Source organism: Schistocerca gregaria, chromosome 11, assembly GCF_023897955.1.
Source record: "Schistocerca gregaria isolate iqSchGreg1 chromosome 11, iqSchGreg1.2, whole genome shotgun sequence".
NCBI classification, from domain to species: domain Eukaryota; kingdom Metazoa; phylum Arthropoda; class Insecta; order Orthoptera; family Acrididae; genus Schistocerca; species Schistocerca gregaria.
The window spans coordinates 65,913,020-65,930,279 of record NC_064930.1 but is presented as its reverse complement, the minus strand read 5'-3'; the positions used below and the strand labels follow the sequence as shown (position 1 = coordinate 65,930,279).

Sequence of the window (17,260 nt, the reverse complement as noted above, 5' to 3'; positions counted from 1 at the left end):
AGGAAATACTGTTAGCAGATATTTCAAAGAGTACTTAACCAATTTAATTTAAATTTGTAGACAATACACTAAAAAACATTGAAGTGACATACACTGAATACTTTTTTTTAATGATAATGTACAGCTTTTCATTTAAAGTCAACTGCAAGAAAAACAATGCTGTACTGTGAAAACTTGCAGTTCGTTTTCTTTCTTGCAGTCAGTTTCAACTATGATTGCAAGTCATGTAAACAATGAGAAACTGCTTCATGTATATTCTTTCCCCTTAAATAAATTTCAAACTAAATCATATACACAACAGTTGTTCCCACCTATGCCATCAATTTTACAGAAAAGGCGTATTTTGGCTTACTGACCTACGCTTAAAATACTACTATGGAATCTGAATCGTCTGAAGCCTTGTAATCACACCCATTTGCAGATTAAAACTACGTGAAATACTGTCATCGAAGCTATTGTCTTCACAGATGCAGTAGCTGAAAAGTTTTCTCATTCCACTTGTACATATACTACGAGGTGCTATCCAAAATTTTCAGGACCGGTGCTGCCAACTGCTGAAAACCTTACCTATGGACTAATGGTCATCACCAACCTCGAAGTAGTTCCCATCTGCACACACACACACACACACAACGGTCCCAGCATTTCTGCCACTGGTCAAACGTTTTCTGGAAATCCTGTCCTTCGAGGGTGTTCATCACCACCAGCGATGCTACTCGAATCCTCTCTACAGCGTCGAACCGACAGCCTTTCAACTTGAGTTCAATTTTGGGAATAGCGCGAAGTCACAAGGTGCCAAATCTGGCGAGTACGGTGGGTGGGGTACAACTGCCGAGTTGTTTTTTGCCAAAAAGTTCCTGGTGAGCAAAGGCATGTGACAGGTCACGTTCTTGTGATGCAGCAACCAATTCCCCTGACGTCAAAGTTCGGGCCATCATCGCCACACGTTTTCACGGAGCCATCACAAAACGTCATAGAAGTACACAGAATTCAGTTTGGTTAGGTGGGACGAATTCTTTGTGTGTAACTCCCTTGGTATCAAAGAAAACAATGATAATGCTCTTCGCTTTGCTCTTCACCTGTCTCGGTTTCTTTTTCTTTTTCTTTTTCTTTGAGATGAAGGTCCACTGTTCTGTTCACAGACCCATTGTAAAATCGCCACACAACAAATACAGAGTATTATGGAAATCACTGTGGACACACAACACATCCTCTCTGCTGAATGCCACTCCTCACACTGACTCATCAGATATGCAGCTCTCGCCACCTAGCGCTGCAAAGATCTACTTTCCTACTTTCCAGATGGCAGCACCAGTTCCGAACATTTTGGATTCCATCTCATGAGATCGAAAGTATCCAGACACCCATAAAAACACAGGTTTTTCATGTTAGGCACATTGTGATGCCACCTACCGCCAAGTAGGTCGAGCGGTTGCTCATAAACCGCACATCATGCCGGTAAATGCCAAACAACGCCTTGCTTGGTGTATGGAGCGTTAACGATGGACAACTGAGCAGTGGAAAAATGTTGTATGGAGTGACGAATCACGGTACACAATGTGGTGATCTGGTGGCAGGGTGTGGGTATGACAAATGCCGAGTGAACGTCATCTGCCAGAATTTCTAGTGCCCAACAGTAAAATTCGGAGGCAGTGGTTTTATAGTGTGGTTGTGTTTTTCATGGAGGGGGCTTGCACCCCTTGTTGTCTTGCATGGCACTATCACAGCACAGGCCTACACTGATGTTTTAACCACCTTTTTGCTTCCCACTGTTGAAGAGTAATTTGGAGATGGTGACTGCATCTTTCAAAATGATCGAGCACCTGTTCATAATGCATGACCTGTGGCGGAAAGGTTACAAAACAATAACATCCCTGTAATGGACTGGTCTGCACAAAGTCCTGACCCGAAACCTATAGAACACCTCTGGAATATTTTGGAATGCCGACTTCATGCGAGGCCTCACTGACTGATATCGATACCTCTCCTCAGTGCAGCACTTCACGAAGAATGGGCTGCCATTCCCCAAGAAAGCTTCCAGCACCTGACTGTACGTATGTCTGCGAGAGTGGAAGCTGTCATCAAGGCTGAGGGTGGACCAACACCATACTGAAGTCCAGCATTACTGATGGAGGGTGCCACGAACTTTTAAATCATTTTCAGCCAGGTGTATGGATACTTTTTGATCACATAGTGGATGATTGCAACTACTTTACCATTAATTTTAAGGGATGTCAATTTCCAATCACAGTTTCATTTGCAATAACAATAAATGATGCGCAAGATGACAGAGAGGTGGAGGAAATGTATATGAAGGTGGGAGGAGCAGATGAACACGGGGAGGGGAGGCGGAGATGTGCAGAAAGAGTTGGGGAAACAGCTTAGGATGTATATCCAATTCACAAACATATTTAGCAATTGCAAAGCTTTGATGGGTTTGCTAGTATTCAATATTTTCAGGTTCAGGACTCTACTTACACATCAACATTGGTTAAAAAAAAAAAAAAAGTATGTTGTGAGTAAAAGTCAACAAAAATGAACAAAAAATATATTTTTATAATATTTTTTGTGGTGTTCATAAAGTAACCAGCCGCCCCCTTTCTTGGTAGTACATATTGCTGAAAGTGCCATGGTATGCATTGCTATGAGTATACTAAAAGAAAGTTAAAGGTTCTGGATACTACTAACACATGAGCACCTCTTTTAAAAATGTTGATACTGTTAAATCAACAACAATTAATGAATTTTGTTTTTTAAATTTTTTGAAGGACGGCGGCATAAAGTGCCCCTGGCCCCTCCATCTGTTGGTAAGGGGCGTTATGGAAAAATGTTTTGATATTGCTGGGGATAAGTCTCTGTAATCTTTTGAATTTTGTTATTGTTGCTTGTGTGACTGCAAATTGATGTACTGGTGTCACCATCCATCCCTCCCTCCCCCCCCCCCCCCCCCCCAAAGCATTGTCAGCTGTCTGAAATTGTGTTACAGTAATCATTACATTTCTAGTTTCACAATACATTATCAGTTGGAAGTATCCACCAGTTTTTCAGATTGAAACAGCTCATATTAGCTGTTAATTTGTAATAAGGTTAGTATTGGATTTTTTTTTTAATTCCACTTTCCTACTGGCACAGTTTTGCACTTTTGTTTCTAAGAAGAGGTAAGTACTCGCTCCAACACATAATTCCTGATCTATTATAAATTAGTGAAAATTTTCAGTTGTCCATGTTGTGGGCTACGTAAATTTAACTTAGCACCAAGTACAGTTCAGTTATATGCTTGACAAATAATTAAAGTAATTAAATATAACCATCCAATTTGTGCAGTCCGGTTCCCCAGAGCTCGACAGATACACAAAATGAACTCCATGACAGGTGAGAAAATTACTGATAAAATCAAATAATCTGTGGCTCTCAACATGACACACACATACCTCCTCTTTCTTAATGTTGAGAGTATCCTGCTCAAGAACAAAATCCTCAGCAAATGGAGCAACCTAGAAGAAAAAAACAACATAAATCATCAGATCATACTGGAAGAAAGAAGCTTTATCACGTTTATGCATATCACAACAAACGCACTCAATAATGACAGAAAATGAAGTTCTCTCACAAGAGAGTAAGCTGGAGCTACATTTGAGGAACTGTGTGTGTTCAGTGAATTCAGCAGCATTTGTAATAGCAATAACACCCTATTAAGTTTGAGGTCTCTCAAAATATTCAAATTTCAGTGCTAAATACAGTGAATGTCTACGGAAATACTTCTTGATGTATATGTTAATGAAAGTATTCCTCGATTAATATCCACTAATAAAGGACATTTTAGTGTCATAGTCCACCACTATATCATTATACAGTGTTATAACAATCTGAAAAGCTTGTAAGAGTGCTGCAGCATATAACTTACCGAGAACTAATTCTTAAGGAAAAAATTTGATACATTGCACCACTTTGAATTTAACTAGCTCATTGAGTCAATCAGGCCATTGGGCACACAAATTCAAGCAGCCCACCAGAAATGAAGTTGCCAAACGAGATCTTTGTTTGGTTTCCTACAACCAAACAAGAGAGCAATACCTAAATTGGACATAGGTCGGTAGCAAGAACTGAACCTGAGCCAAAGGCTGAGAAGTCTTGTATGCTATCATCTATACGCTATGAGAACAACTGACACTGTATCTGGCAGGCCACTTGAGTCTGTGCACACAGTGACCTAATTGGCTAACTTCAACACTAAACAATTCGGAACTGGTACAACATATTGAATTTCCTTCTTAACAATTACTTCTCAGCAGCACAACCTCTCCTGGAACATCTTTACACGCGTTTTAGACTATTTCTGACCACCCTGTAGATATGAATAAAGGGACCATGTACCAAAGTAGTAAATACTGACAGAAAATTATCTATGTTTAAGTATCGCAATAGCTTGGCATAACAAACGGAAGTTCACAACTGTCGTTGATACACATGGAATGCGTGCTTATCCTTAGGCCCTGTAACAGTTCTGCTACTAATTGTAACTGGGTTTTATCTTTTGATGCTAGTCAATTGTCAGGATGAGCATTCTAAAGCATTATGTCAGGGTGAAACTACTAGATAAGTTAATTTTTCTCTCTTAACAGCATGTGGGCACGGTGGGTTCTTCCTTGGCTCGGGTATGAGGTAGAATGAAACAGCATTTTTACATAAGATAACTTTTATTGCAAGTTTCGTACAACTGTTTTCTTACTCGATGTTCTGGCTCGGAGAACGGCAGCTGTGTCATTTGCGAAGCCTTCTGCTGTGGCAGCGGCGCAGTCTGATTATGCCTGGCGGTGTGTATCTCGTGTCGCCGTCTTGCCCAGCTGACTGGAGACGCGCAGCGCGAGGTGGCCCATTTAATTATTGCGAGCGAAGTCTTGCATTGGATGGTGATACCTTGGATGTGGTGTCCCAGTGTTTCTCTTCTCTAAGCGGCCGCGTGTGTTGTGCGTCGGCCAGCGGAGCGGCGTGGCGGGGGAAGGCCATTGTCCCGGACTCGAACAATGGACTTCCGCTTGCCAGTCTTCGGCTGTCAGATCTTCATCACCAGCTCACAGGTGACTGCTGATGTGAGGCCGTCTCCTTCCCGTCCTCACGAGTCACCCGGGTTCATAAAAATCACACTTCAAATACCTTTTAACTTCTGTCTTCTGGCGCCGAGGTTGCTGCTTGCTATTCCATTACAGCGGCAGACTTGGTGCGTCTGTGTATGATGTAGTCTCTTCTTGCACGATGGTCTTCAGCACCGAAACTGACTGAAAACTACTGCTACTCTTCTCTTCTTCCTTTGTCGTCTTCGTCTGTCGGGCCCACTGCGTCTCGCATATTTATTCACTTCAGTTTACTGGAGGTGAACGCCTTCACGGTCATTGCCTCTTCTGTCATGTTGAAAAGCTTCTCGAAGAATCTTCTTAACGTCGGTCATTGGCTCTTGGAATGTAGGCGAGGGCCTTTGATCACATGTGACAACTGAGAAACACGTGAGCTGGTCGGGCAATGCCCTGACGGCTGAATCGACAGCGTCCGCTTATGTGGAACTTGCTGACTTCACGGTTATTGTCTCTGTTCTGCCCGCTGTTGGCCAGTATGTAACTCTCTAAACTAAACCAAGTTTTTTCCATTTATATTCTCATTTATACTTCACTTTGATTTCACTAATTTATTTACTTAAGTACCACTCAACAGCCCTGACCAAACGCAGCAATTGAAGTGAAACCTGTTTAAAATGTGGACTGGTAACTGGTCACTATCGAACCACTTCCTGTTTAGTTAAATCGGGCACTACAGTTGGTGTGACTGCTAAGTGACTAGCCAGTAAATTGTTTGAAACACGCTAGCAATGAATTTTCAAAGGTTCATGTCTACATGGCCGAGCACTGAGTTGCACCGTGGTCTCAAATACAGTTATGTACTGATTTAATCTGAAGATGAACAAACAGGCTGGGAGCCTTACCTCTGTATAGGAAGTCGAAAAGCAAACAATTTTATTCAACTATAAGCTCCCAGGCTACTGCAACAATGATTTGACAAAGAAAGAGTGGTATGAAGTGAGAAAGTAGTTTATATGAAAAATATGTAGTGCACATACATAAAAATAAATTTACCGGTATATCAATGGGAGCAAATTTACAAAAAAAAATGTAAATCGTACTGGGAGTATTCTTTTGTGTGACTAGCAGCAACCGTATCATTCCATAAAATTACATTCTCATGGGCAAACAAACAGTGAAAATAGTGGGAAAATGACAGAAGAACAATGTACCTCCAATACGAGTACACACAATGGGGTTCACATACAAACAATTTAAGGAGCACAAATCACCACATTATATTTCTGTATATACAACTCTCATGACATCTAGCTTTTGAAAATAAAAGTAATGCCTGGAGCAATCAACGCATCGAATCACTGTAGCGTTGCCTAGACAGTCTACGTGATGTGACGATCACGTGGCATTGACGGCCTGGAGTCCCACCTGGGGGAGTGTGGCTGGTGAGCTGCAATTCTTTTCAGCTGACACCACATTGGGCAACTTGCATGCCAATCATGATGAAATGATGAGGACAACAGAACATCCACTCCCCGATGGGAAAAAAATCTCCAAACAGGCCAGGAAGTGAACCTGGGCCCACTGCATAATAGACGTGCTGACCATCCACCTAATGGGGTGGACAGCCTTTCTACAAAGAGCTATAAATTTTGAATCTGTCTGCTGCAGTTCCTCGGCTGTTGGCAACAGCTTGTAGTTTATGTTTCTCTGGAAGTACAGAGTTTTGTTTGTTGTTTTTGCAGCTTCTCACTTTAGAGTTGAGCAGTGTGTGAACTGTATTAGCAGGCAGTCAGCAATCAGTTGCCAATGTAGATCACCTGCCCGTTCCATTTCTTTTCAGTTGCTCTGCATACAGATGGACTCAGAGAAACATCTTCAACCCCCTTGGCTAAAAAATGTGACGAAAACTTGTTTTCTAAATATTGAAATATCCCGGAATCGTGCGATAGGTGGGACCGAGCAATAACTGTGTAAGTCGAATCTGCGTAAGATGGTAATCTATTCTGCATACAAATATGTACAAATTACATTCCATTGGGGCCAGACATTGAATAAGACAATGTAAATTAGAAGCAAAATGTTTAACAACACACTACATTATGTTACTATAAAGTATTACTGCATGCAATGATGTAAATCTAAGTTGTTGTGATATAGGCTTCATAAACACTAACAATTTCAAGCGATGTGTCAAATTTTTATTCTTCCTGCACAATATTTCGTTGTAGCACACTAATAAATTTTTTATTCTCTGTTTTGAAGCAGGAAAGGGCATTTTGTTTGAATCCACTTTTTCTAAAATTTTCAACTTTTTTTATTGAACTGAGGCTGTCTGTCAAGTTTGGAGCTGTGAATTGATCATCAGGTTGAACTGGGCCTGAAAAATCAGGTTGTTCAATGTTCAGCTCTTACTCATGCGTTTCTATAAGAACATCAACTGTCAGCTCCCAATTGTGCGAATCACACAATTCTTGAACATAATAACCATCCACATCTAAATTCAATCATCCAGTAAAATTGACTTCAGTCACATTATCAATCTGATCAGGACCTGGTGCTGATTACCCCTGTATTTAAGAAGTGAAAATAAATCAACACAGTTTTTCCAGATGCTATTTAAAGTGTTTTGTGAAACTTCATTTTGAAATTGATCAATAATTCTCACAACACCTAAAACATTGATTTGCTTCCGAAAGTCGCTAATAGAGAGCTTGCTTTGTCCCATAGCTTTGCGCAGATGCGCAAATAATTGTCTGATGTAGTAAGTTTTAATGTTTTAATAACTGCTTGGTCCACCTGTTGAAGCAAACTGGCTCTATTCAGTGGCAAAAATACTACTTTGACATAACGATGAAAATTAATCATAGAAACATGAGAAGGACCTGGTATGTTGTCGATTAACAGAATCACTTTAAATAGGATATGTTGTAATTGCCAATATTTTTTGTCTTGAGGTATGAAGTAATGACCAAACAAGTCCTAAAAAAAGAAAAAAAAAAGAGGGAAGTTGCCCCCAAGCTTCTTCATTTACCTTCCAAATCACAGGCAACACAGCTTTAGACAGATTTGTTTAAAGTTCTTTGATTTCCTGAACAATGAACTGCGAGGGGTTTTAATTTACAATCACCAGCTACATTCAAACCAACCATCACTGTCAATTTACCTTCGGTGGCTTTACAACCAGAAAAGATTCTCGCTTCATGGCCATTAAAACTCTTTTAGGCACCTTCTTCCAGCAGAGACCAGTTTCATCTGTATTTACTATTAGAGATGGGCATAGTTGTTCATCCTTGGGAACTATTTCACATGATCACTCTTATTTGGGAACCGTTCATCTTTACTTGTTAACCATTCATTTGTGCTCGGTATATGGTTCCTATGAAAAATGGAAAATTAGTAGCATAGGGACTGAAGATGGGAGGTGTCAAGAGGGGCACTTGCCTCTCCCCTGGAGTACAGAGTTTTTATTCATAACAGAATTCTCTCAAACTTGTAATTTTCGTGATTCTGCAAAACCTCTCATTTAGCCAACGGTAGTATTATGTGGCTGAACGCTATGAAATAATATAAGGTGGCACACAAAAACCGGCCCCGAGTACAGACTGCTCACAAATTACACACGATTTGTTGACCGCTATGAGCAGAATAGATAAACATGTAATAATTAGGCAGTGAAGAAATGACAAATAAGCTAATGCAAACAACATCTTTGAAACAATAGATGACAATTGGTGGCTGACAATGAACAGTCTAGTACTCGGGGCCGATATTTTGTGTGCCACCCTGTACCACTGAAATAATGTTGTACAAGTCATCATATTCTCTTTACACAATGTGACACTAGACACTCGATTGTGGAGCGTGGGCTTCATTCAGTTGTAAGTCGGTCTGTCTCCCATAACAATGAACATGCTCTTTTACCTAGGATTTAAAAAAATGCGGAAAATGCCCAATTGTGTGTGCCGTGCCGACTTCCTCTGCATGTATAATAATTAAAAAGTCTTGGCTTTTTACAAGTATTTCCTCTGCTGTTTATCGAAATAGTGAAGTAAGCTGATATGCTGTTTTGTTACCTGAAAAGATGTATGTATTCCATACCATTCTATAATTTTTATGTAATTTACGTAACCAGAAGTTCAGAGCTCAAAAAAGGTTTGAAACAGATCTAGAATTGGCATGCGCAGCAAACAAAATGAACAACTCAATACTGAACTATGAGCAGTCGACAGTGGAACTGCAATGAGTGGCCACGCGAAGGACGAGTCCACCCAAATGAGACCGAGACAGATGGGAATGGGATCGAGGCTGAAACGAGATTGGCTGACGTGCCATTGCTGGAACAAGACCAACCATTTCCCATTCCCTGGAACTATAAGTAGAAAGTAGACCGAAGTGAACTATGAAAGACCATTCCTTACAATTCGTTCCTTACTAATTCCATTTGTTTTGATGAACTATTCCTTTGGACCCTTTAGTTCGCAAATGACCCATCTATATTTACGATGATTTTGCTGCTATGGCCACCTTCTATTGCAAGTTTCTCTGGACAGAGTGATGCAGTCTCTTTATCGGAACTTACTACATCTCCACTTTCAAGCAGAGGTTTAGGGAAAGAGGTACAATTTAGAAAAGTCACCCAGAACATCAGGTCAGGGGATACTTACTTTCCCCTGACCTAGGGTTCTGGATTAATTTTCTAAACTGTGCCCCTTTCCCTAAACCTCTCTAGCCCTTTTCCTTCAACACTCTTCCTTCCCCTTCAACTCTTCCACTAGAAGGAGGCACTGACTTCGAAAGCTTGTGAAAGTTAAATCTGTGTGTGTGTGTGTGTGTGTGTGTGTGTGTGTGTGTGTGTGTGTGTGTGTGTTGTTTTCCCCTGCAGCCACTTCGTGAGTAGATTTTATAATCTGTCCATTTACATTAAATTGGTGTAGCCTGTTATTGATAATCATTTCACAGTGGATGCCTATTCAAAAGCAGGTTCATTAAACAAAATTCTAGCCATTCAATTTGTTCTTGATCTTGTACTGGTAACAGAGAACAGTGTGAAAACAACCAACTGTGATGGGCATGCCTTAGTATTTGCGTACGAAAATCTTTGGAACATGTGTGAATGTTTTCCTGAACAACTGCTTTACGCTACATTTAAAAATGTTCCATATATTACTAACCACTCATAAGCATGGAAATAAAACATTTCTTCAAAGATCTCAGCAGCTTCGTTTACAAACTTGCTAGTCACACTGTATGCATGAAATTATTTGTAGTTAGATGTTCTTAATTGTTTATGCCTCATTTCCACATAAATAACTATATGTGTTTCTGCTGTCTACTGACCTCATTTAAGTGTCAACTCAAAAATTGCTAAATTTATGAGCCACACAATTCTTTTGGTGTTGGCTGCTTTATATGACAATCACCACTTGACTATTTTGTCACAATATGCTTGTTTTGTCTTGTCTCTAGGTGTTCATGTTCTATATTAATGATGTTGCAGATAAGATTAACAGGAACCTTAGACTTCCTGTACATGACACAGTTATCTACAATGAAGTACTGTGTCAAAAAGGTTCCAAAAATATTCTGTCAGATCTTCATAAGATTTCAAAGTAGTGCAATGACTCGCAACCTAGTTTAGATGTCCAAAAATATAAACTTTTGCACTTCATGTAACAAGGACATAGTGTCCCTTTGTCAGATAAGTCGTGAACCCGAATTCTGAATGACCGGTGAGACACGAACTTGGGAATAAAAAAAAAAAAATCGGGGCCTTAAATACTCCTACTCGTGGAGCCTAAGAAGGATGTGATGGCGCCGAGCTGTGTCGTAGCCCTTTGATCATAAGGGCGACAATTGCAGATAGTGGTGGCAATGGCGGTGTTCCACCACAGAACTGGCAATGGTGAATTGGCCCGATCAAGTGGGGAACAGCAAAGCCAGCAGCCCGGATTGTCTTATCAGATAGATTATGGACGATGTCATCAATAACACCTGACAAAGATGATGATGACATGACTCTGAAGGTATACAGAGGCCAATTCAGCATGATTGAAAGCACAGTGGGGTTACTCGGTCATCAAGAGGCAGAAAGGGAACAAGAGAATCAACGGGCTACTACCACAGAGGTCATCATGTGGTAACCAGTGTGAGGAAAGAAGTAGGGAAGGAACGTGAGCGAAAGATCAGTGGCAAAGAAAGTGCCGTATGCAGCACTAAAATGAGTAAAGAACCGTCATTAAGAAGGCATTGATCACTTTTTTTTTTTTAGAGATTGGTCACGAGGACCCCGACTGGGAGGTGGGGGGGGGGGGGGGGGGGGGGGGGGGAACACTGAAGCACTGTTCAACAAAGGGCGATGAGCATTAAAATCCCCAAGAAGAAAGATGGGAGAGAGAATTGCTGAAGCAGGGCAGTTAGGTCAGCAGGTGTAGGTGGCCAGCCAGAGGGAGATAGAGATTGCAAACCTTGACTGAAGAGTCCAAGTGGACCCGGACGGCAACTGCTTCCAATAAGGTACGAAGGTGGATACATGTACTGACAATATCTGTACAGACACCACTGGAAGCTTTCACAGGGCTGACCTGGTTCCAACAAAGCACGGAGCCAATGAAGTATTGGTAACCAAGCATCAGTAAAATGAGTTTCCTGCAGAACGACACAAGCTACCAAGTAAAACACAGTGAGGGACTAAAACATTGGGACCCAACGGTAGTACCCATTTCAATTCCACTGCAGAAACGCGGAGCGGATATCCAAATGGGAGGTGAATGGGCTTGAGACAATCATGGTGCTGGGTCACCATCCATCACAAATGAGGACATGGTGACAGCCATAAATAAGAGGTCAGGCCCATATTGTAAGGAGGGACATGCCCTTCCAGGGTATCAGTTGAGTCTTCTCCCTCCTCCCTCCCCCCCACACACAAAACCACAGTCTCTGGCAGCTATGAGGCAGTCCTTTTTATTGTGCCTAGCAGCGACTCAGCATCACCGCCATATGATGAGCGGCAACTATCCTTTTCATAATACTATTTTAATCAAATATGTTTAACCTACATGTTTAGGCACAGTCATACAAGTATTCACAGAACTCTACAAGTTGTGCCGTAGTGGGAATATATTACTGTTCTGTGACATAAAACTGCACAGTCTGCAGCATTTACTTTTAAATAAGATGGATATTAAAGTCGCCTAAAAGTGCTACTAATGAAGTCTACACATTATATTTATAGTGAAGCAAATAATAGTTTAATTTACTTTCTCTGCAGTGCACAAAAATTCATTTTTTGGGGGGGAGGGAACAAAGATTTCAATTGCAAAATATGAGTAATTTGTAATCACTTCTGTAAAATAAACAGAATCGAAGTAGCAACCGAGCAGGCTTTGAGGTACGTTCACTAAGTTCATGCCAGAATACCTGTCACTTTCTTTAAATTAATTTTCAATAAGTACTGTAAAGTTAAGTGTAGATCCCCAAACAGGATCTACCATATTTGATGACACCTATCAAAGCAAACACGAAAGGCCATATTGCCCCAGACACACATTCACACAATGTGTTCTACAGCCATTTCAGAAAGGTGATGTGTGGTACATGATTCTCCAGTTTAGGAAAGAAAGTGGAGGAACATATTTTTTATTAACTGCCATTAATCTAGAGTTTCCACAAAATTAGAATACGTACAAATAAACATCAAGTAATTAGCAGCAAAGTCGCTGCAGTGACAAAAGGCAGCCAGTTTACCAACTGTATTAGCTATCCATTGTTTATCTGCTATTACTGCTTGATTAATATGAGGGCTGTCCAAGAAGTACCCAACCAGACATATAGATAGTGGTCATTGTTTTAAACAAATGACTACAGTGGAAAGTACCGACACTATACAGCTCAAGTTTGAAGTTTGACAATGCTATGTTGTTCAATATTTGTGCGGCAGCCTTCAATAGTGAATACTCTCAGAAAATTTGTGAAAGTGGATGAACTTATCATTGTTATGTGATAACCATACCTTCATTTGAAAGGTCTTAGTCTAACTAATATTAAAGCTGAGCTATTTTCTACTGAGGACATCTGCTCCTCCGTTTACTACAGTAAAATATTCGGTGGCAGAGTTTATACAAGGCTACACGAGTTGCCTAGACGAACAGTGCAGTGGTAATCGCGAAAGTGTTACGGAGATGATAGATAAACTCCAGTGGAAGACTTTGCAGCAGAGATGCTCAGTAGCTCGGTAGGGGCTTTTGTTGAAGTTTCGAGACCATACCTTCACCGAGGAGTCAAGCAGTAAATTGGTCATGAGGATAAAATCAGAGAGATTAGAGCCCACACAGAGACATACCGACAATATTTCTTTCCACAAACAATACGAGACTGAAATAGAAGGGAGAACCGATAGAGGTACTCAGAGTACCCTCCGCCACACACCGTCAGGTGGCTTGCCGAGTATGGATGTAGATGTAGGTGTCGACCAAATGAGGTGACCACACCAGAAATTGGGTAGATCAGCCACGACTGAAATTGCACAAACTACCAAACATCATATGCATTTCAAAAAGTGCTGTATGTACATCACATACTGACTGAAAATTTGGACATTAGAAAGCTGTGCACAAATTGTGTGCCACGTCTACTCACAATGGAACAAAACTGCATCACCATGAACTCAGTCGAGTGTTTGGCAATGTTTTGCTGCAATAAAGCCAATTTTTTATGTCTATTCATAATTGATTATGAATGTGGGTTCATCACTTCGCATCTGGTACAGAGGAAGAGTCAAAACAGTGGACTGAAAATGGAGAATCAGTTCCAAAGAAGACATGCAGTTCCGTCAGCAGGCAAGGTCATGGTAGTCAATTTTTTGAGATTCCTATAGGATAATTTGAATTGATTATCTTAAAAAAGGAAAAGCAATCACTTGTGAGTAATTTGTGAACTTATTGCAGCATTTTAGTGATGAAATGAAGCAAAAATGGCCATATGTTGCAAAAAATAAAGTTTCTTTTCGTCATGACACTTCACCAGTTGACACATATATTATCTTGATGGGTAAAAACAACGAGAAAGTTTTAATTACTACCTCATGCACCATAGTCAACATTTAGCCTCTACTGTTTATTTTGTGTTTACAAACTTGAAGGAATGACTTGGTGGTGAAAGATTTGCCAAAATTGAAGAGGTGGAGCCTGCAGCTGAGGGTTGTTTTGCAGTGCTCGACAATTCTCACTATAATGGGGTCCTGAGATATTGAAGACATTTGGAAAAAGGGTGCTGCACTGAAAATGGGCTATGTAGAGAAATAAAATGTTTTTCCCCCAAAATGTTTCTGTTTTGTTTGTTTCCTAGTTCTGGGAAAGCCCTTATACGCTGAGATGTCGAAAGCAATGGGATAGTGATAAGCACACATACAGATGGTGGTAGTATCGCGAACACCAGATATAAAATGGCAGTGCATTCGCGAAGCTGTCTTTTGTATTCAGACAATTCATGTGAAAATATTTCCCCATGTGGTTATGGCCGTACAATGGGAATTAACAGACTTTAAATGCACAATGATAGTTGGGGTTAGACACATAGGCCATTCCATTTCAGAAATTGTTACGGAATTCAATATTCTGATTCCACAGCATCAGTGTGCCAAGAATACCAAATTTCAGGCATTGCCTCTCACCGTGGACAATGCAATGGTTGACGGTCTTAATCTAATGACCAAGAGCAGCGGTGTTTGCACAGAGTTGTCAGTGCTAATAGACAAGTAACACTGATTGACGTAATGTTAGAAATCAAAGTGGGATGTGTCACGAATGTTAGACAGTGTGCCAAAATTAGGCACTGCAAAATACTAACACGAGTTCTTTAGAGATGAATGGAAAAACTGGTAGAAGCCAACCTCGGGGAAGATCAATTTGAATTCCATAGAAATGTTGGCACACTTAATACAATAGTGACACTACGACTTATCTCAGAAGACAGATTAAGGAAAGGCAAACCTATGTTTCTAGCATTTGTAGACTTAGAGAAAGCTTTTGACAATGTTGACTGCAATACTCTCTTTCAAATTCTGAAGGTGGCAAGGGTAAGATACAGGGAGTGGAAGGCTATTTACAATTTGTACAGAAACCCGATGGCAGTTATAAGAGTCAAGGGACATGAAAGGGAAGCAGCGATTGGGAAGGGAGTTAGACAGGGTTGTAACCTCTCCCCGATGTTTTCAATCTGTATATTGAGCAAGCAGTAAAGGAAACAAAAGAAAAATTCGGAGTAGGTATTAAAATTCATGGAGAAGAAATAAAAACTTTGAGGTTCTCCAATGACATTGTAATTCTGTCAGAGACAGCAAAGGACTTGGAATAGCAGTTGAATGGAATGGATAGTGTCTTTAAAGGAGGGTATATGATGAACGTCAACAAAAGCACAAGGAGGATAATTGAATGAAGTCGAATTAAATCGGGTGATGCTGAGAGAATTAGATTAGGAAATGAGACACTTAAAGTAGTGAAGGAGTTTTGCTATTTGGGGAGCAAAATAACTGATGATGGTCAAAGTAGAGAGGATATAAAATGTAGACTGGCAATGGCAAGGAAAGCTTTTCTGAAGAAAAGAAATTTGTTAACATCGAGTGTAGATTTAAGCGCCAGGAAGTCGTTTCTGAAAGTATTTGTGTGGAGTGTAGCCCTGTATGGAAGTGAAATGTGGATGATAAATAGTTTAGACAAGAAGAGAATAGATGCTTTTGAAATGTGGTACTACAGAAGAATGCTGAAGATTAGATGTGTAGATCACATAACTAATGAGGAAGTATTGAATAGGATTGGGGAGAAGTTTGTGGCACAACTTGACCAGAAGAAGGGATCGGTTGGTAGGACATGTTCTGAGGCATCAAGGGATCACCAATTTAGTATTGGAGGGCAGTTTGGAGGGTAAAAATCGTAGAGGGAGACCAAGAGATGAATACACTAAGCAGATTCAGAAGGATGTAGGTTGCAGTAGGTACTGGGAGATGAAGAAGCTTGTACAGGATAGAGTAGCATGGAGAGCTGCATCAAACCAGTCTCAGGACTGAAGACAACAACAACAAGAAGCTATGACAGCTGATTACCAATGTGAGTGCATTTGCTTACAGCTCAGCATCACCTGCAGTGCTTGTCATGGGCTCATGACTGTATCGGTTGGACCTCAAGATGATTGTAAAGTTGTGGCTCAGTCAGATGAGTTTAGATTTCAGTTGGGAAGAGATGATGGTAGGATTCGAGTGTGGCACAGAGCCCACGAAGATACGGACTCACACTGTCAACAGACACTGTGGAGGCTCCATAATGGTATGGGCTAAGTTTACATGGAATGGAGGGGACCATCTGGTCCAACTGAACTGAACATTGACTGGAAATGGTTATGGTTGCCTACTTGGAGACCAGTTGCAGTCATTCACGGGCTTTATGTTCCCAAACAACAATGTCGCGTCACCGGGCAACAATTGTTCACGACTGGCCACCCACATTGCCCGACATGAATACCATCCAATATTTATGGGACATTATCGAGATGTCAGTTCACACACAATATCCTGAATTGGCAACACCTCCGCAATTGTGGATAGCTAAAGAAACATCGTGGTTCACTATTTCTGTAGGGGACTTCCAATGGCTTATCAAGTCCATGCCACATCGAACTGTTGCACTACACTGGCCAAAAGGAGGTCCCATGACTTGTCACCTCAGTATATTTACAAGAGTACGCTCAAGTGGCAACTGTCATGAGAAAAAAAAAAATTAACCCAATGTACAACAAGCACTGCTGTTACCTCTGCTACTTGTGAAGCTTTTCAAACTTCCAAACCGATTTTCAGTAAATCTGTGGGTGATGCGGTTACCACACAATATGTTTCATTTTCTTTTGGCTCTGCAGGGATACTGAATTGCAACAAATGCATTTTACTAACGAGAATCTTCCAAAAATAAATTTACCAACTTTAGAAGCTGTCAAAGCTAGACATGATTGTTTTAATGGGATTCCCACGATCGTTCTTTAAATAAAAATATGGCATTTCAATCTTTGATCACTATTTTTTATTTTCAATGACCAGTTTCCAGCTTTCTGCCCATCTTCAGATCATATATTGCAGTTAGAGAGTAACTTGTCACTACAGAACTATCGGTTCGCTGTCATAACAGCAGCTAACCTGAAACCAGTCA

At 40.6% G+C, this 17,260-nt stretch overlaps 1 protein-coding gene across 6 annotated transcripts in view; it reads right to left on the bottom strand.

Moving 5' to 3' along the window:
* Positions 1 to 17,260, bottom strand: part of LOC126295135 (zinc finger protein 493-like) — a 117,178-nt gene that overhangs the window by 81,292 nt on the left and 18,626 nt on the right. For all 6 annotated transcript variants that reach the window (XR_007552389.1, XM_049987416.1, XM_049987414.1 and 3 more), the window contains exon 4: positions 3,432 to 3,494. Coding sequence is in view for 5 of the 6 variants with exons in the window: in XM_049987416.1 (XP_049843373.1) it covers positions 3,432 to 3,494 (63 nt within the window). In the remaining variant the exon portion in view is untranslated. The remainder of the gene's footprint in view (positions 1 to 3,431; positions 3,495 to 17,260) is intronic.